General features: G+C 39.4%; 1 protein-coding gene across 3 annotated transcripts in view; it reads left to right on the top strand.

Annotated features, from left to right (window-relative positions):
* EPSTI1 (epithelial stromal interaction 1) overlaps nt 1–20,592 on the top strand; it is a 169,685-nt gene that overhangs the window by 91,880 nt on the left and 57,213 nt on the right. For all 3 annotated transcript variants that reach the window (XM_077483195.1, XM_077483196.1, XM_077483194.1), the window contains exons 7-9: nt 1,018–1,102; nt 6,806–6,850; nt 10,190–10,243. In XM_077483195.1, coding sequence (XP_077339321.1) covers nt 1,018–1,102; nt 6,806–6,850; nt 10,190–10,243 — 184 coding nt within the window. The remainder of the gene's footprint in view (nt 1–1,017; nt 1,103–6,805; nt 6,851–10,189; nt 10,244–20,592) is intronic.

Genomic DNA, 20,592 nt, shown 5'->3' with positions numbered 1-20,592 from the left:
ACCAATGGATTTTTCGCTGACTTCACATTATAGAGATTATAGCAGAAGGAGTCAGAATAAGTTGGCAGATTCAGGAATTCTAGCAAGGAAGTCTTCTCTCTAGTGCCCCTGTGAGATACAGTGCCTTGAAAAAGGATTCATACACCATGATATTTTCCACATTTTGTCATGTTACAACCAAAAATGTAAATTAATTTTATTGGGATTTTATGTGATAGACCAACACAGAGTGGCACATAATTGTGAAGTGGAAGGAAAATTATAAATGGCTTTCAAATTTTTTTACAAATAAATATCTGAAGAGTGTGTATTCAGCCCCCTTTACTCTGATATCCCCAACTAAAATGGAGTGGAACCAATTACCCTCAGAAGTCACCTAATTAGTAAATAAAGTCCACCTGTGTGTAATTATTCTTAGTATAAATACAGCTATTCTAGGAAGTCATCAGAGTTTTGTTAAAGAACCTTAGTGAACAAATAGCATCATGAAGACCAAGGAACAGACCAGATGGGTCATGGATAAAATTGTGGAGAAGTTTAAAGCAGGGTTAGGTTATAAAAAAATATCCCAAGCTTTGAATGTCTCACGGAGCACTGTTCAATCTATCATCGGAAAATGGAAAGTGTATGGCACAACTGCAAACCTACCAAGACATGGCCGCCCACCTAAACTAACAGGTTGGCCAAGGAGAATATTAATCAGAGAAGCAGGCAAGAGGTCCATGGTAACTCTGGAGGAGCTGCAGAGATCCACAATTCAGGTGGGAGAATCTGCCCACAAGACAACTATTGGTCATTTACGTTTTTGGTTGTAACATGACAAAGTGTGGAAAATTTCAAGGGGTATGAAGTCACTGTATAACAAACCAATGTTTGACTCCAACCTCCATGCTGCTTTTGATGTATTTCAATGCTCTATCCATTAAATACATTTTAAAGGTGTTTCAATGTTGGCTTCTGTATCTTTTATTGTAATATTTGAAAATAATTTTAAAGCACGTATTTTTTTAACCCTAGGAAAAATAGTGAATTTCTTGACCGACTTTCACAGCCTGCAAATAGTTCTTCCTACAGCAGCTATGAGAGAACACCAAGTGCATGGGTAAGAGTTTAATTTTATTATAATCATTTACAAATTGATTCAAATGTGCTAATATAATGTGTCTTAGATTTTCAGAGTAAACAATCAAAATAAACACAAACTATGGGTTTTCAGCTAACAGGGAGTAACGTTGAATAATAAGCAGCAGATAATTAGATATAATTTCTCTGCTGTTTAAAGGTATACCTCAGTAGACATTGAAAATGATAGCGGCATTAAACCCAAAGCCAACATTTATTATATTGCAGCTTACCAGTTCTTAGCTATGATGGCTGCATTCATTTTCCTTTTTAGGCTTTCTTTCTTTTATTTTCACCTTGTGATCCAGCTAGTAAGTCTATTGTTTTTCAACAAAACACACTGTCCTGCAGATGTAGTGGTTACAGGGTTGAGAAAAAACATTTACCACTGAAAGGGGTGCTTACAATGATTGGCTTTCATTTATGTAAAACCTTTATCCAAAAAGGAACACAACTGTTGCTGTAACTACTTAAATGCTGTTAGCTGGAGGTTGGCTTCAATTTGTTTAGTGTATTTAAATCTGCTATTGCATCGAACTCTCCCCTCCCCCAGATTGACAATGCTGCTGTCCAAAGGGGGGGAGGGTGCTGGAGTGTGCAAAATCTGGTGCAGCTCTGTCAGTTAAGGGAGTCAAGCTCTGAAGAAAGTCTGCCATAATTGGGGGGGGTAATTACTAAAATTGTTGGGGTGTGCAAAATCAGGTGCAAATTTGCATAGGAACTTCCAGTTTTTATTGTCCAAGCTTAATTGAACAAGCTGAAATTAGAAGCTGATTTGCTACCATGCACAGCTGTACCAGAATCTGCTCCAGTTTTATTAAATCTCCCCCAAGATATGTCACTGACTGCATCACCAGGTGCAAACAGAGAAAAAGCCTAAAAAGGAAACTAATACAGCCACTACATCTAATGATTGGTAGGCTGCAATATATTACATTTTTGGTATTGGATTTAATATTGTCTTAGCCCTTGTACACACGGTTGGACATTCCGACAACAAAATCCGTCAGATTTTTTCAGACGGATTTTGTCCGAAACTGGTGTTGCATACACACGGTTGGACAAAGTTGTCTGAAAATCCGATCGTTCAGAACGTGATGATGTTCGTTCATTACGATGGGACTACGTTCAGGCTAGTAGCCAATAGCTTTGGTCTCGTAATTTGATCTGAGCATGCGTGGAACTTTGTCCGATCAGAATTCTCTACAAACGATCGGACAAAGTCCGATTGGATCATGTTGTCGGAAAATTTTATATCCAGCTCTCAAACTTTGTTGGTCGGACATTCCGATGGAAAAAGTCAGATGGAGCCCACATACGGTCGGACTATCCGACAACACGGTCCGATCTGACATGTTCCGTCGGAATTTCCGACCGTGTGTACAAGGGCTTAGACATTAAGATTCATACAATAAGCATATCCTATCTCCTGAGTAGTATAGATCATAATTTTTTTTGTATATAATCTGCTGATCCTGTAATGCACCTCTGTAATACAGCATCACTGTAGAATCATTGCTGCTTCTTACACAAAGCAAATTGGATGTAAAGAACATTCCAGTGCTAAGATGCCCTGAGCTGCCCTCTTGAAACTATGTGTTTGGTATTGCAGGAGACAAAGAGAAATGTACGTGTAGCAGAAAAAGATCAAGTGGTCCATCAAGTCTGCCCTTTGTTGATTTATTTTTCGTTTGTGTTTTTTTCTTTGTTTGAAGGCATTTCTCTGAGTATAGATTTATGTTTGTCTTAAGCATTTTTGAGTTTTCTTATTGTTGATGGACTCACTAACTGTGCTGGAAGTCTGTTCCAAGCATCAACTAGTTCTTCATTAAAATAATAATTTCTAAGGTTAGTTTGAAGTTCCCTGCTGCCAGTTTGAGGCCAGGGTTTTGATTTTAGCTTAATTTTGGAAATACTGCCCTTCCAAAGCTTATTCACACCTCTACTGTTTTTAAAGGTTTTAGTTATGCACCCCCTTTCCCTTCTTACCTCAAGGCTGTACCCAAGCTCTAAGTGAGGTCTAACTAACAATCTATATAGGACAATCAGGGTCACCTTCTTTCTGCTGTTCATGCCTCTAGTGGTGTACCCCAGAATTCTAATTGCTTCCCCCACTACTATGCCACACTGATTGCTCATTTTACAGTCACTTGAAATAAGGACTCCCATATCTTTTTTCCTCTGTAGTTGTGGCCAACATTACATCCAATCCTTTTTGAAAGGGTTCAGATGATTTGTATGTCTTGTCACCACATTCCCATCAAATAGTGTCTAAAAAATTATAGTTTATACTTAAAGATGAAGCAAACTCTCCCACTCTGATGCTTCTTTTCATTTAGTCCATTATAATAAGTAATTATCAAACTATAGCCACTGTAATCCAGCCCAAATCACATATTACTTGCTGTTTAAAGAAAGACTGTTTCCAGGGGTTAGGCAGCACCATCTTAAGTATTGGTTTCTGAGTCCACAGTGGAGTGTATTTCCGCCCTTACATTGAGCACTTCCTGTACTGTTAACCAAGCCTCCATCTCAATCCAACATTTCTATGGCAACCCTGCTTCCCAGTTCATAGCTGACTTGTTTTATTTCATAGTATTTACTTGTGCCGATTGTCTAATGTTTGTCTTTGTCAGTCTAATCAGCTTCAACTGATAAGACTGCAGTAATGGCCAGGTTTCCACTGCATGTGATGTCACATGGTCACATGGTGTGTAGGAGGAAGCTCTGAATGATTCTGCAGCCTCCTGGGATATCAGTGGTGTGCCTTAGGAAGTCCTGATAACAGATAGACAAGCACATAGAAAGTCCAGTAAATCAGGGGAGATCTGGCCATGCTCAGTGACGTCATTCTAAAGAACAAAAAGGATTACAACAATACTAAGCAAATAAGGAGATCTCTACAAGCAGTGTTCATTAGGGGTTTTTTATGCTGATTTACATGGAACAAAGTTGTGGGGGAGAGTTTACAACCACTTTAACGGTGCTAAAATATTTGCAAACAATGCAAGCTAAAAAGATGATTTATGTATAAATAAATATTTAAAAACATCACTTTTATATATATATCAAGACTCACAATTTTACATTTAAACAAGATCAAACCATCTATATTTATAGATTGATACTATACAGTATATGGATGACTATGTTGCATTCAAGCAAAGTCATATCTCCACGCGGTTTGCAAGATAGCTTGCTCAGGAGAGAGATGAGGTGCTAAAAAATAAAATGAATATCAGACTATATTACAAGCATTCATTTTCAATAATATCTTCATTTAGTACACCAATACTTATAAGGGGGGTTATTTGCAAAAGGCAAATACACTTTGCACTACAAGTGCACTGCAAGTGCAATCGCTGTAGATCTGAGGGACTTGCAAAGAAAATAAAAAAACTAATTTTTGCTTGCATATGATTGGATGATAAATTCAGCAGAGCTTCCCCTCAGATCTACAGTGATCTACAGCGACTGTACTTGAAGTGCACTTGTAGGGCAGAGTGGATTTCCCTTTAGTAAATACACCCCAATGTGTACTAGAATACTCACATGCTGTTAGGTAAAGCCCAAGGGATAATTGGGGTCTAAAAGGTGAATGAGAAAAAAAAAATTGTGTTTGTGACAGATTTGTCTCAATATGTCACTATTTCCTCTATCACTTGCTGTAAAACAGCCTATATGAGAAAATTGGTTAGTAATGCCAGAAAAGGTCTAAGTTTAGATGTATAGTTTGCATAATTCATTGTAGCTATATAGGTACATAGAGCTTTGTAATAGCTGTCTATCAGCTACATTTTCTGTTTTGTTGTATCTCCAATATGAGGATTTTTTTTATCCTTTACTATCCCACTTACCTCTGCAATGAACTATAATAATTTTTCTCCTGCTTACTCTTCCTATTGTGCCTGACATATAGTCTAATTGTCTGCAGGATTGGAGACTTTAATAGTGTCCACTGATTCCTGCCATTTTACCCAAGTTTGTTGTTTGTTTTTGTTTTTTTAATTCATCAACTAAATTCGTCCTTTTGAGATCTAAAACCTTTCTTTTCGTTTATGATCTTTCAGTTTTATGTTACTATCAAACTAAAGACATTTAGTCACAATAACCCACATTTTCTCCCACCTTAACATCGGACAGTCGACCCTCATTTGATCTCATTACTCAGACAATAAAGTTAACGGGAAAAAAAAAGGCAAACTTGATGAACTACTCTGTCTTTTTCTGCCATCAATTTTCTATGTTTCTATGTCAGTCCCAAATCATGATCTCTTCTAGCTGAGCTTTTTACTAACAGTAAATGCTTCAGCAAGGACATTCCAACTTTCCTCCCACTGCTCCTGTTTGAGGTGTCATTGTTCTGAACAATCTTTCCAGCCAGGACATAGAAAAAAATATTTATTTAAAGGGAAGTTCCACTCAAAAGTGGAACTTCCGCTTATCCATCTCCTCCCCCCTCCGGTGCCACATTTGGCACTTTACAGTGCATCTAAAAGCAAACATAGTGCTGTGCTCACGGCCTAGTTAGCATTTTTACATACAGAACTGCTAATTAAAAGACTGTTTGTAAAATATAAAGTTTTATACAAATCATAAAAATGTGATATTAAATCAGTTTATAGGCTTCTTAACGTGAATAAATAAAACTAACAAAAGACCTTTAGTTTCCTTTGCAATTTGGACCCATATTTATATAGAGTGCTCTCCAGCTTTTTGTTATAACCTACCCTAATGTTTGACTGATCAGGTCTTTGCAATCAACTGTCCACTAATGTGTACCGGTAGTTTAATATGTGTAAAGAATTTACAAAAGAATACAATAATTTTAATGTTAATACAGTATTTGGATGAACATTTAAAGGCGATAGTTAAGCAGAACTATACAAAAATTCGATCTTTAAAACTTTAGTCTATAATATGATAATTTACATGAATATAATCAATTGCATATATATTATATATATATATATATATATATATATATATACATATATATATATTATATATTATATATATATATATATATATATATATATATATATATATATATATATATATATATATATATATATATATATATAAATAAAAAATCAGTCAATTCCCATGTCTACACATTGATTTATTAATGGTAGCCAATCAGCTTCTAACTTCAGCTTGTTCAATTAAGCTTTGACAAACAAAAATAGCTGATTGGTTTCTATGCAGAGCTTCGCCATATTTTTCACTCTCCAGTTTTAGTAAATCAACACCCCCCACCCCAGTTTTGCTTTCATGTCTTGATCTGTCAGAACGGGAAATTTATTTTTCTTTCTCAGTGACAAATTTTAGCATATATATCATGAAGTAGTTTAGAAAATAGGAAATAAGAAAAAAAAAACAGCTAGTAATTATAAAAATTCAAATGTAAAAGTCAGATCTCTGAAATTATTTTTATAAACCAAGAAATCTAGTCAAACCAGAATATAGATCTTGGTAATTTGAATGTATCATCCATAATAAATAACATGGATAGTAATGATTGCATAAACAATTATAATGATTTCTGTTCGTATCAAGAAAAATATTATTTAACGGACTATTAAGCAGACCTAACTGTAGCAGCTACATCAGGGACTGACTGACACGTAACGTGCACAGCTTTTGTAAAATGTAAAGTCTCAATGAGTTCTTTATTTTATAGGAAAGAAGGCCATCTGGTGAAGAACAAGACTGGAACAATTATATTGTAATTACATTACTTTTATTTTAGCTTCTCCATTAATATTGTTTACATTTGAGCAGGCCAGAAGGGTGCTCCTGGTGAGGATGGGTGCTGCACTGGGTCTGGCTGAAGGGCTGGGTTTTCCCGGCCTTCTGGCTAGGATTGGTGTGGTTGCTGTTCCTGTCAGCATCCGGTGGAGGGGCTAGTGTCACCCTGAAGAGGGATCGGGGTGGTGCTATGCAAATCCGCCAGATTTCTGGGGGCCTGGAAGGGCTAGTACCGGTGGAGGCTGCTTTGTCGTAGCTCTTCCCAAAAAACCTGGCCGCACTGGTCAGGCTGAGGGTCAGACCTAAAAAGAGGCCCATGGTGTATGTGCCCCTGGAGTGGCAGTCCAGGGGTGCCGTAAAGTCACTGTGAGCGATTGTCACTTTGATTTATGGCACCATGGTCACCGCACCATATCACACTATTTTTCCACCTGCCTCCTGGGCCGGGCCTTTTGGCTGGTACCAGAGGAATTTTTGATTCCTGGCCAGAAGGCCTGGTCATTGTTTCACACAATGACCACTTTTCACTCTCCTCTCCGCTTCCTTCTCCCCACTTTCTTTTATTTAATTCATAAAGTTATGTTTGTCACGTTTTTTGCACGTGTGACTGGTAGGGTGTAGGTCCTCGGGCCTGCCCTGAAAGTCTTGGGAGGGGGTGGACATGGCCTTCTGGCTTGGTTCACCTTCTCTCATGGGGTCTCCTTTTGAGGGAGCCCCACCAAGTACTTGGGTGGATCTGTTTCGGCAGACCCTCCAGAGAAAGGGGTCCATCTGGTTTCGGCCAAATGGACTAATGCCGCGTACACACGAGCGGATTGTATGGCGTACTTAGTCCGTCATACAATCCGACGGACAGTCCGTCGTACTTTCCACTGAACGGACTTGACCACACACGGATACCCAAACAGTCCGACGAAAGCTTGCGCGATGACGTACAGCACGTACGACGGGACTAGAAATAGGAAGTCCAAGACACAGCAACGCCCTGTAAATCCTTTCTGGGCATGCGTCATTCTTAGTCCGTCCGACTAGCATACTGACGACCATATTGTCCGCTGAAACCAAAGTACGACGGACAGAATTTCGGAAAAACCAAAATTCTTAGTACTCCGGACTGCACGCTGAAAAAGTCCGCTGAAGCCCACACATGAGCGGATTGTCCGCTGAAATGTGTTTCGACGGACTAAGTACGCCATACAATCCGCTCGTGTGTACGCGGCATAAGTCTAAAGTCTAAAGTACCCCAGTCCCCTCCTGGAGCCTAACACCCCGGGGAATTAGGGCAAGGCCCTCTGATTTTAGAGTGCTTGTGTACACCCATTGCATGTTTTTATGTTTATATTTAGAATGTATAATGCACTAATATTAACCTCCAAATATAACACGGTGTAACGTCCTAATGGTTAATCAGTGAATCATGTGCAAAATAAGCAAATGGAGCCTATTATAAATAACATAATAGGCTCCATTTGCTTATTTTGCACATGATTCACTGATTAACCATTAGGACGTTACACCGTGGTTTCATTGAGTAACCCCAATGATAGAACTGGCTTGCTCATATATTCAGCTGCTCATTAGCATGGGCTGGCTTCTGGCTTTCAAAGAACTTCCGCAGTATGAAAGAAAAAGACTATTGCGCAGATAGTATATTGAACATTTCGTATAAATTAAGGGTAAACTTCACTCAAACTTTCCAGCAGAATGAATCGCATATGGTCAGGTCAGTTATGGCAACCGGCATGCACACTATAAATGCTACGCAAGGTCATCACATGGTCTCCCTTGAAAAAGGCACATGTCTAATGATGAAACCGGTCGGGAGGAGCCAGTGACAAGCAGTGTTGTGTGTTGGTGTGTTGGTGTGTGAGGAGATCCCAGCTGTTAGCTGTATGCAACTGACCTTACCATATGCGATTCATTCTGCTGGAAAGTGTGAGTGAAGTTTACCCGTTGTTTATAGGGAATATTCAATATACTTTCTGCGCAATGGTCTTTTTCTTTTGTTGTTTCATACTACGGAAGTTCTTTGAAAGCCAGAAGCCAGCCCATGCTAATGAGCAGCTGAAGATATGAGCAAGGCAGTTCTATCATTGGGGTTACTCATTGAAACCTGTCTAAACTCATCAATCACTAAAGACGTTACATTTATTCACAGTGGTATGCTGTCCTATCGAGATATTTTGCACTGTGGTTGATCACATTATTATATTTCATTTTTCTTTTTTATTGTGTTTAATAATTTATCATTACATTGATATTTAGTTTTAGGATTTTGTTATGGTGAAGGATGTTATGTTTATAATAGGCTCCATTTACTTATTTTGCACATGATTCACTGATTAACCATTAGGAGGTTACACCGTGTTATATTGGGATGTTAATATTAGCACATTATACATTCTAAATATAAACAACACTTTTTTGTGTGATATCAGTTCACATACACAATAATTGCAGCTATATTATTTGGTCTTCTTCTAATACCGTATTTATTGGCGTATAACATGCCCGGCGTATAACACGCACCCCAAGTTTAGGAGGGAATTTAAAAGAAAAAAACTTTTAGGAGGGAAGTTTAATGAAAAAAACTTACATTTAAATGCCCATCAATGCAGCCTTGTCAGTGTCAATTGCAGCCTTGCATTACAGCCTTGTCAGTCATTTGCAGCCTTGCATTGCAGTCTTGCCAGTCATTTGCAGCCTTGTCAGTCATTTGCAGTCTTGTTATTGTGTTTGCCATTTAAAAATGGCGCTGCCGAGATACAGAGCGGATGTCCTGTGTATCTCAGCGTCGCTCGGTAGTTCTCAAGCGTTCGACGGTCTTCGGGTATTTTCGGCCATTCTCTGCTATTTTTGGCCTCACTCGGCTGTCCTCGGCTATTTTCGGCCATACTCGGCAGCTTTCGGCTTTCCGAAAGCCACCAAGAACGGCTGAAAATAGCAGAGAACAGCTGAAAATAGCCGAGAATGGCTGAAGATAGCCGTAAATACCCGCAAGCCGCAGAGAGCGGCTGAAAGGGATAGAGACAGCGGGGTATAGACGTAAAAAGTGCGTGTTATACGCCGATAAATACGGTATTTGTCAAATATTTATTTATTAGTTCATATCAGTGCTTTAGTACACTTTTTACTTTAATGTTTTTGTGTTTCACTCTTTGTATGTGCAAATTTTTTTGGGCACCAGGTGAAGTTTTTGAGTGTGTTTCACTGCCATGGGCTTTCAAAAATTAATATTGTATACATAAAAATATATACTGACTGCTTCTATTGTATTTTGAATACCTTCTCTTACATTCTATATGTCACTGCACAGGACCAGGAGGAAGAAAGGATGTTACAGCTAGCACTGAAAGAATCTATGAAAACGGTGTGTATGATTACATAATGAAAACAAGCATATACTCCATTCAATTTGTATCAAATCAGGCTGTACTACATAGTTTATGGTAGATAAAACAGAGATTTTTACAATGATCGAAGGTATTGTATAATGTATGGTCAGCATAATATAAATCAGTTGAGAACATATTTTGAGTTATTGTAACAATTGATAATAGCATTTTTGTGCCAGCTTCTAGTAGCATTTTAGTAGCTTTTAGAACCTTTTAGGAGCATTAGCATTTTATTAGCATTTTTGCTGTACACAAAGTTAAAAAAAAAAAGCTAAAAAAAAAAGCTGCTAGCAGCTGGAAAAACGCGACAAAAACTGAACAAAATGTTTTATTTTTTGCTCCTAGACGCTGAAGATCACAAAATTAGCTTCAAGGAGCAGAAAAAATGCTAATAACAGCTTCTAGGAGCTTAAATAAAACAATAGTGTGCCTGGAGCCTTAGGCCTCTTTCACACTAACGTCCCGTTCAGGCCCACCTGTCAGTTTTTCAGGCGGACCTGAACGGGTGCTCCATAGAGGTCTATGGAGCGTCGGATGTCAGCGGTGACATGTCCGCTGACATCCGACCCGCTCCGATCCGAAAAAGTGTGACGGAGGAAAAAGCTATTTTTCCATCCGTCTGCGGATCGGATCGGGTGACGACGGGCACTGCGGTCCGTCGTCATCCGATCTCCCATAGGGGAGAGCGGCGCTGTGACAGGTCCGTCCCTGCGCAGTGTGCAGAGACGGAGCTGTCATCTCCCTGCTCAGCGGGGATCGGCGGAGTGATCCCCGCTGAGCAAACGGATATCCACGGGGCGGATCAGAACTGATCCGCCCCGTGTGAAAGGACCCTAACATTTGATGGTTTATAGTTTCATGATTCTATTTAATAGGTTCAGTGGGCAGATCTTTAGTTGAGTAACAGCTCATTTAAAAATCACAATTTTTAGTACAAATTACTACAAAAAGGTATAATATGTCACATTTAGCATAACAATCAAATAGTAGCACTGCATATGAGCTTGACCAAACACTGCTTACCAAAGCATATGTCAGTATTCGTTTTCATGGTATCATATTGTAACAGCATTTACATGTGGATAGAATACTCAAGACCACTGTCTCCTTAAAGGAAATGTTTAGTCATTTTATATTTTTTCTTTACTTAGGGCTAAAAAAAGGGGATTTTTAAAATTGTTCTTTTAATTTGGTAATATAAATTAATATTGTATATGTACTGGTTGGAGATGCAAGATGGCAAGTTTAAAGGATATCATTGGCTGACAGCTGATCACATGGTAAGGGGACGGGATCGACTCCTTACGCCAATCTATAATCAGCTGAGTCTCATAGACTCGCTGATCACAGAGCGTGTTGTGTGTGCCCTGCAAAGGGTGAACAGGCCGCTCAAGCACGGGAGGATGTCTATTCATGCCCTCCCGGCAAAGTAGGTCCAGGCTGTAGCCGTCATTCGGCTATAGCGCAGGTCTGAAGTTCACAAAAAATGGTTTTCCCTTTAAGAACTGTGTTTACAAACATTATTGTTTTGGTCAGTGTCATGCAAAGTCATAAATTTGCACTTTAAAATCAGTCAATAAATAGGAATAATATAAGATTTGACTACTGGATAACCTATATGTCATACTGTCAAGTGTTTAATTTTTTGTTGCTTATTTTATGTCTTTGTAGCGGTGTAGTTGGCTCTAGTAACAAACATCCACCATATCACCCCGCTGCCAGACTCCCATATATCACTTGCAGAGACATTGAAAAGTAATTTGCTGTGTTTTTTTATTTTTTTTTATTGGTGGGTACAACTTGGTTGGGGGAAAGGGGTATATGCGATGCCCATAGGATAGATCACTTTGCCATCATATTTAGAGATTTTATAACTTAGCACATAGTTTGAGCCTGAAGGAATGATGCGCATGTGTAACAGCTGCAGTCTTTTCCCTGCATCCCCATGCAGACTATTGCTCTTCCTCTGCATAATACCTGCAGACTATTGCTTTTCCTCTGCATAACTCCTGCAGACTATTGATTCCAGAACTTCCTCATCTATGACCGTATAAAGATGAGGACATCACCCTTGACCGTGTAAGGGTGTTCACAGAATGCCTCTCCTCCTGCACAAACTTGTACTGTAGCATATTAATTTTTTGTCACATTTTCTTCTGTAAGCAAAATAACCCACCCTGAATAGTTTCTCATGCTGGCTCTAGTTGCTCGCTGCTACTAGGCTAGAGGCCTGCAGTACCTCTCCCCAGAGGATTAGTATTTTAAAAGAATGTTCTGGGCGGTGGATTACTGTTCCCAGCCAGCCCAACTTGCAAATCCTGTGCCCTCAGGCTACATCGATTTGACACAGTCTCTCCTCTGATCCAGGACTCCTTATTAATGACTGTGTAATGATAAGGACTTTGCCAATGACCGTGTAAAGGCGAAGTTGCCTCACAGATTCCCTGGTATGTCTCCACATCCCCCCCCCCCCCCCCGATGGGGATGGCCTCCTGCTGCTGTCTAGTACTTAATTCTCCGCTTCTCCCAGTTGACTACTCCCCCCAGTGGCATTTTACCTCAGCTTATATAGGAGACCCGCCCCTGCCAATACCAGTTGGGGATTGGTCAGGGCGCCCACATGAGCTGCCGGCCACTCCAGTTCCTGGCCCTGCCCCTCTTCCAGAACATTCTCCCTGATTCTCCCTGGAAGCAGGGGAGGCGCCTCAGAACTAGAGCACAGGTGGTCACACCCACTGGTACTCTAACCACTCCCTGCCTCCAGATCAAAACAGACAGGCCTAGCTTAAAGCATACACCTGCCTAAATTTACCTGTGCTGACAGTCTTCCTAGCAAAAATCCTATACTAGCACCCACAGTGCCTTGCGAAAGTATTCGGCCCCCTTGAACTTTTCAACCTTTTGCCACATTTCAGGCTTCAAACATAAAGATATAAAAATTTTATTTTTTGTGAAGAAAAAATCACAAAGTGGGACACAATTGTGAAGTGGAACGAAATCTATTGGATTTTTGAAACTTTTTTAACTAATAAAAAAAATGAAAAGTGGGGCGTGCAAAATTATTCGGCCCCCTTGCGTTAATACTTTGTAGAGCCACCTTTTGCTGCGATTACAGCTGCAAGTCGCTTGGGGTATGTCTCTATCAGTTTTGCACATCGAGAGACTGAAATTCTTGCCCATTCTTTCTTGCAAAACAGCTCGAGCTCAGTGAGGTTGGATGGAGAGCATTTGTGAACAGCAGTTTTCAGCTCTTTCCACAGATTCTCGATTGACTTGGCCATTCTAACACCTGGATACGTTTATTTGTGAGACATTCCTTTGTAGATTTTGCTGTATGTTTGGGATCATTGTCTTGTTGGAAGATAAATCTCCGTCCCAGTTTCAGGTTTCAGTTTGCAGACTCCAACAGGTTTTCATCCAGAATGATCCTGTATTTGGCTGCATCCATCTTCCCCTCAATTTTAACCATCTTCCCTGTCCCTGCTGAAGAAAAGCAGGCCCAAACCATGATGCTGCCACCACCATGTTTGACAGTGGGGATGGTGTGTTGAGGGTGATGAGCTGTGTTGCTTTTACGCCAAACATATCGTTTTGCATTGTAGGCAAAAAGTTCGATTTTGGTTTCATCTGACCAGAGAACCTTCTTCCACATGTTTGGGGTGTCTCTCAGGTGGCTTGTGGCAAACTTTAGACGAGACTTTTTATGGATATCTTTGAGAAATGGCTTTCTTCTTGCCACTCTTCCATAAAGGCCAGATTTGTGCAGTGTATGACTGATTGTTGTCCTATGGATAGACTCTCCCACCTCAGCTGTAGTTCTCTGCAGTTCATCCAGAGTGATCATGGGCCTCTTGGCTGCATCTCTGATCAGTCTTCTCCTTGTCTGAGCTGAAAGTTTAGAGGGACGGCCAGGTCTTGGTAGATTTGCAGTGGTCTGATACTCCTTCCCTTTCAAAATGATCGCTTGCACAGTGCTCCTTGGGATGTTTAAAGCTTGGGAAATCTTTTTGTATCCAAATCCGGCTTTAAACTTCTCCACAACAGTATTACAGACCTGCCTGGTGTGTTCCTTGGTCTTCATGATGCTCTCTGCGCTTTCAACAGAACCCTGAGACTATCACAGAGCAGATGCATTTATACAAAGACTTGATTACACACAGGTGGATTCTATTTATCACCATCAGTCATTTAGGACAACATTGGATCATTCAGAAATCCTCGCTGAACTTCTGGAGTGAGTTTGCTGCACTGAAAGTAAAGGGACCGAATAATTTTGCACGCACCACTTTTCAGTTTTTTATTTGCTAAAAAAGTTTAAAATATCCAATAGATTTCGTTCCACTTCACAATTGTGTCCCACTTGTTCGTGATTCTTCACAAAAAAATTAAATTTTATATCTTTATGTTTGAAGCCTGAAATGTGGCAAAAGGTTGAAAAGTTCAAGGGGGCCGAATACTTTCGCAAGGCACTGTACCTATTGGTAGAGCATGCTACATCTTCATAATACCTAGAAAAGGGAAGAAGATCAGAAGAAGCAAACACTGAAAAAAAAGAAAAAACTACCTTGTCAGGTATGGCCAGACAATAAAGTAAATATATTTTCAAATATCAAAAGAGTTGATCTACTAAATGAGTAAAGTAAGCTAAATGAATCCTGTGCGCAGCATGGACGGATATTATGGCAGATTTCTTCTTAATTCTACTTCCTTCAGAGCCGGTTCACACTGAGGCAGCACGACTTGCAGAGCGACTGCCTCAAGCGACCTGCACACAACTTGATCGGTGACTTGCAAAACGACTTCTGAATAGACATAAATGCAAGTCGCTCCCAAAGTAGTCCAGGAACCTTTTTCTAAGTCGGAGCGACTTGAGTCGCTCCTATTATAATGGCTTCATTGTACAGAACGGAACACGACTTGTCAGACGGCTAAGTCACCTGACAAGTCTCCCCAGTGTGAACCGACTCTTACTGACCGCTCTGTAATCTTGCTGCTGCTTTGCTACTGCTGCCATAGCAATCTCTGGGGCTTCTTTTGTACCTGTTGTCCTCTCCCTCTGGCCACTGTATGATCACTGATAATGTAGCTTCATGTACACTTGGATTTGCATCATCCCAGAATCAGGCTCCACTCCTGATATAGACCCTAAATTTACATTGCACTATGGGTAAGTTATAGGTAATATACCAAAAAAATCTAAGAGAAATTTAAGACATTCTCCTAGTCATTTTGTTTTAGACTAGTTTGACCATAGAACACGCCCTCAATGGCCTCTGTACCTGCCAGCATTGAGTGCTTAATTCTCAAAGTACTTAATGGGAGCAGTAACGTTTTTCGTCATGTCTTAGCACTCTGCTTCCCCTTGTTCCTATGTAACTTCCCTGTGTTTACCTTTGAGATTAAAAGGGTTGCAGGCTGCAAATGTATTGCTGGGATAGGGAAGCAGAGGGGAGAAATGTGAAATGAGCTGCTGTAATAAAACTTAAAGGACTGGCTATTGTAAAATTTGAGTATGACTTAATTCACAGTTTCCTGTTCTCTTTGTATTGCTTACTTTATGTGAAATTACTAGTGTACCTGCTAGTCCCCCGCTTTCCTATTAAAAACTGATCACACTAAGCAGGAGAGCACAGCGTGGTCAGTTCTCTAGCTATGCTGGGAACTTGGTGTACACTCCTCCAATAATCAGACTTGTCCTGACACTCTCCCACTGCACAGCTAATCACTGAGAAGCTCCGTGTGCTGTCGCTTCTCCTCCCCCCAGCTCTTATGCAGTTGAGAACAGAGGGAATGTGATCACTGATATAAAAGGGGAAAAGGGTATTTATAATTTTTTTTTTTTATCTATACAAAAATGTTTTGCCTTTCATTTCTATTTTAATCTGAATGGATTGTTTTACAAGCTGATTGTTTACAATCACTTTAATTATTGCATGTAATTAATATCTAAATTTTTCAGTGTCCAAAGCCTGGCCGTAGTTCTATTGTTGAAATAGCCGGTGCAACTGTTCCAAGGAAAGCAAATCTACATTTGCATAATAGAGCCTAATAGTAGTAGTTATAAATTATCTTCGCGCCACAATATTTAAACAAATAAAGAAAAACGTATGGTTGCAGCTAAAACACCGGCAGGGGCTCAAACCCTCCCCTAAGAAGATATGCTGTGTATATGTTGAATGGTGTTGCGCTCCACACTTAATACAAATAAATAAATTGATATACGTATAAATCAATATATAATACACAAATAGAATAACTACTAACACTTTCAAAATAGTGAATCAGTGCCAACTCGGTAAAATCCAGTCGCATGCAATATGACGGTAAGGACCCTCTTAAAATAAAGTGCATCCAGTGCCAGAAAAATATAGCCAAACTATAATGTATATATTAGAGTTCAAAATTATGATACAATCCAAAAAGTGCATATAGTGTGAAACACAATATATAATAAAAGTTAAAAAATAAAGAATAAAAATGTGTATTAGCAAATATGAACAAAGCAATAAAAAATTCAATGTCCAATAAAGTGCAACAATGATTAGTATCCCATAGTAGTGATAGTGTCTCTGTCTATAGCAAAAAAGCAGCAATCCGTATTGCAACATGCACTATGTGAATCCACTCTGTGTCATAAGCATATAATGACTTTGTGAGCAGAGAAAAGGTTCCACCGGTGATGTTGTGACTCCTCAAAAAATCAGTGTCCAAACACTAGGTGCAATGGCTACCTTACCTCACTGCTGTGAGGTAAACAGCAGATATTAATTCCAGCAATAAGATGGTGTAGGTAATATAGGTGGTCCCCTCTAGGTCCTCAGCCATAAACCATTACTCATATGCATAGGAAAAAAGAGGGAGCTCCAATAGTGAAGTATGTAATAAAAGCAGACTTTATTCTAAAAAGGACTTAGTCCTGGGTACTCACATTTAAACATATAATGTATAGGCAAAGTAAAAACGAAATGACAGCACCAGACGAACGGGCTCCACGTTCATACTCCGGACGTCACTTCCGGTATCCTCCTAGTCCAATCCTACACGTATCATCACTTGGACATGTGACTTCATCCTACGCGAAGCTCTCATCTGTCTTTTTCTGGCCAGAATTCCGATCGTGTGTACACGCCATTACACAATGGCAAGACTGAGCAAAGTAACAAGACATAGGAGGTCTTACTGCATCAACCAGGTCTATTCCAAGCATTAAGTACGGGCATTTCCAGACGTGTTCTGGAAAAAATAGTATGGTTTCCTCAGAGCCTTGATTTCAAAATCAATAAGTCTGCCTAGGATTACATAAAGAGACAGAAGCCAATGAGAGCTGATCGTATCATACAACTGCTAAGTTTAAAAATGGAGGAGACAGGGTTTTATTTATACAGTCATTTTTTGTTTTTCCCCAATACAAGTCAGAGGAAGTACAAAAACAGCTCAAAAGGAGATCAGAAAGAACTTGAAGGATATCTACACCACAAAACCATATTTTAGCATATTGTATCTTACCAATATTAACAGGTATTTTCTATATTTTCTAAAAATGTTCTTGCCAAAAAAAAAGAATAAAGATTAATGTAACAACAATATCTTAGGATAGGTAAGCTGGAATACATTACCTTTTGAAATTTTTGTTTTTGGGTTTAGTGTAGCATTAAAAGCATCTTAAACAAAACTCAAAAGCAAGCTAAATGCACCTGTAAACATGCTTTCATTTCCTATCTACACAAGCACTTAGGGAGTTGGGGATGGCTTGTTTTAAAGCTCTTTGCTGTTTGTTAAGAACATGTGAATAATTTAATGTCAAAATCTGAGCACAGGTGTGCTTTAAAATACATTGTAAAATGACTACCTGTTCTTGCTAAGAAGAAACAGGCTTGTTACCTTGAAATAGTTACAATTCTTTTAAATCGTATATTTTTTGTAAGTAATATTTTAATAAAAACTAGTAACGTTTTTTAAAATCATTTATTTTCAATGAAAAAAAAAAAATATTTGAAAGCATTCCTGAAATTTACCACAATTAAAAGAAGTATGGGTTTTTTTTTTCTTAACCCATCGTACTTACCTAGGTGGATGCAGCATCGGACTGATGCTGCATCTGTCCCCCGGTGTCACTAAACTGAGAACCGAGCAACTGAATATCCCCGATTGCTTGGTTCTCTCAGCTCCCCGAGCGGAGAGCTGCTGCCTGTCAGTCAACAACTCCTGCTCTGCTCCTCCATGCTCACAGGAGCGCTGAGCTGTGGAGGGGCAGGGGGATCCAGACTTTGTTGTCATGATGAGGCAGTGCCTGGACTGATCTCTGTGACATCACCTGAGAGCGGACTTCAGAACGCTCTCTACTGAAAACGGGTCACAGGAGTGCAAAGCAAATTGCACTCTTGTGACCCATTGGAGAAGCCTAGCCAAGCGAACTCAGACTGGACTTCTCCTTTAAGGATCCATACACACTAGCATTTTTTATAAACTCAAAAAACGATAGATGATAAATGCTGATAATGTTTGTGTGCCAACTTGTAATAGCATTTTAGTATCTTTAGTGTTTTATTAGCATTTTTACAGTACATGAAGAAAAAACCTATTAAGGGCATTTTTAGTAGTCTTTAGGAGCATTTAGCATTTTTTTCTGCCAGGAAAACAATCCCAAAAACTCTACAACACAATTTTTTTCTGCCCGTATATGCTGAAGCTTGAAAAATGCTTCTAGCATAAAATAGCGTGCGTGGACAATTGGGATAACACTATTAGCTTCTAGGAGCAGAATTAGAAAATCCTCATTATAGGTTCTAGGAGCTTAAAAAAGGCTAGTGTGCATAGAGCCTCAGCCTAACTGCGCACAAAATTACACTGAATCATGCAGCGGATTGGTAATTCTTGTATAAGCAAATCTTGCCAAATCATGTGTATCCCAAAAGCTGATATGCTTATACTTGTAACATATCCGTGAAGTACTTGCTAGTGAGTAAAGGATAAAGATCCCAGTTCTGAAGCCTGCTTCATCCAAAACAAGTTAGAAATGAAAGCAGCCTAATTTTTTTCCTAAAGACCCATACACACGATCGGACTTTCCGACGTAAAATGTTCGATGTCAGGATGTTGGCGGATTTTACATTGTGTTTTTTAAAATGTACCTGCCTACTCCCAAAATGTCATTTGAAGTAAAACACATTGGCAAGTATTATTCTCCACAGGTTTTTTATTGTGCATTAAAAAAGAAAACAAATTAAAAATGTTAATTAAAATTAGACATGTTATCTGCCAATAGAACTGTACCAAAAAGTGCATTCTATGCATCCAAAATTTTAGAAAATATACCAAATCAAATCATTATTCAACCAAAAAATGTCAAAGCAATAACTCTAAAGCCAATAATAAATAACACGTTATCTCCTCCGATTCCACAACATGTCTGGTTGACGAACGGCCTTTCAAAAACGAACTGAAAAGCACTAAATTAAAAACAAGAAAAGAAAAGCACGGATCAACACTCACCAAACTTATACTAACACAAAGTTAGCAGAAAGAGTCAAAAGGGTGGTGCTAAAGCGCTGAAAAACCACATAGTACGTCTAGTACGCCACTACGTTTGTAATTGTTGGCCAACAATTGTGTGATTGTGCGTATGCAAGACAAGTTTCAGACAACACCCTTCAGATAAAATTCCACGGTTTCATTGTCGGAAAGTCCGATCGTGTGTAAGACATGACTTCTGGGGATGCTAAAAATCAGTCTATATGACAAATGATTCTCCATGTTACAGCAAAAATGTAAAAAAACTGAGTAGGCTACAGTGACAAAAAAAAACATCCCAAGAAACTAGAATCTGATCTTCATTATTATAAAGAACAGAAGGTCTTCTTCTTGGCTGCGCACATTGGGTGCATATAACCATCCTCTAACATCTAATCTGTGCCCCTCATGAGTCGAACGACCTGTACAAACGATTAAAAATTACGCCAGCAAAAGTCCGATGTGAGCTTTTGGTCGGAAATTCCGACCATGTGTAGATTGAGAGCAGGTTCTCCATTTTTCCGACGTAAAAAGTTACGGGTTGGAAATTCCAATCGTCTGTAGCAATTCTGTCTCACAAAATTCCTACACATGCTCGGAAACAATTTGACACAAGCTTGTAAGCATTGAACGTCATTTTCTCGGCTCGTTGTAGTATTATACGTCACCGCGTTCCTGACAGTTGAAAGTTCAGAGAACTTTTGTGTGACCGTGTGTATGCAAGCAAGCTTGAGCAGAATTCCGTCGGAAAAACCATCCAAGATTTTTCTGACGGAAATTCCGCTCGGGTGTACGCGGCATAACGCCAACATCC

The sequence above is a fragment of the Lithobates pipiens genome, unplaced genomic scaffold (assembly GCF_037356315.1).
Source record: "Lithobates pipiens isolate NorthernLeopardFrog02 unplaced genomic scaffold, aLitPip1_a1.2 Scaffold_16, whole genome shotgun sequence".
In the NCBI taxonomy this organism is placed as follows: Eukaryota; Metazoa; Chordata; class Amphibia; order Anura; family Ranidae; genus Lithobates; species Lithobates pipiens.
Note: the sequence above shows the minus strand (reverse complement) of the source record. Positions and strands in the feature narration are given on the sequence as shown.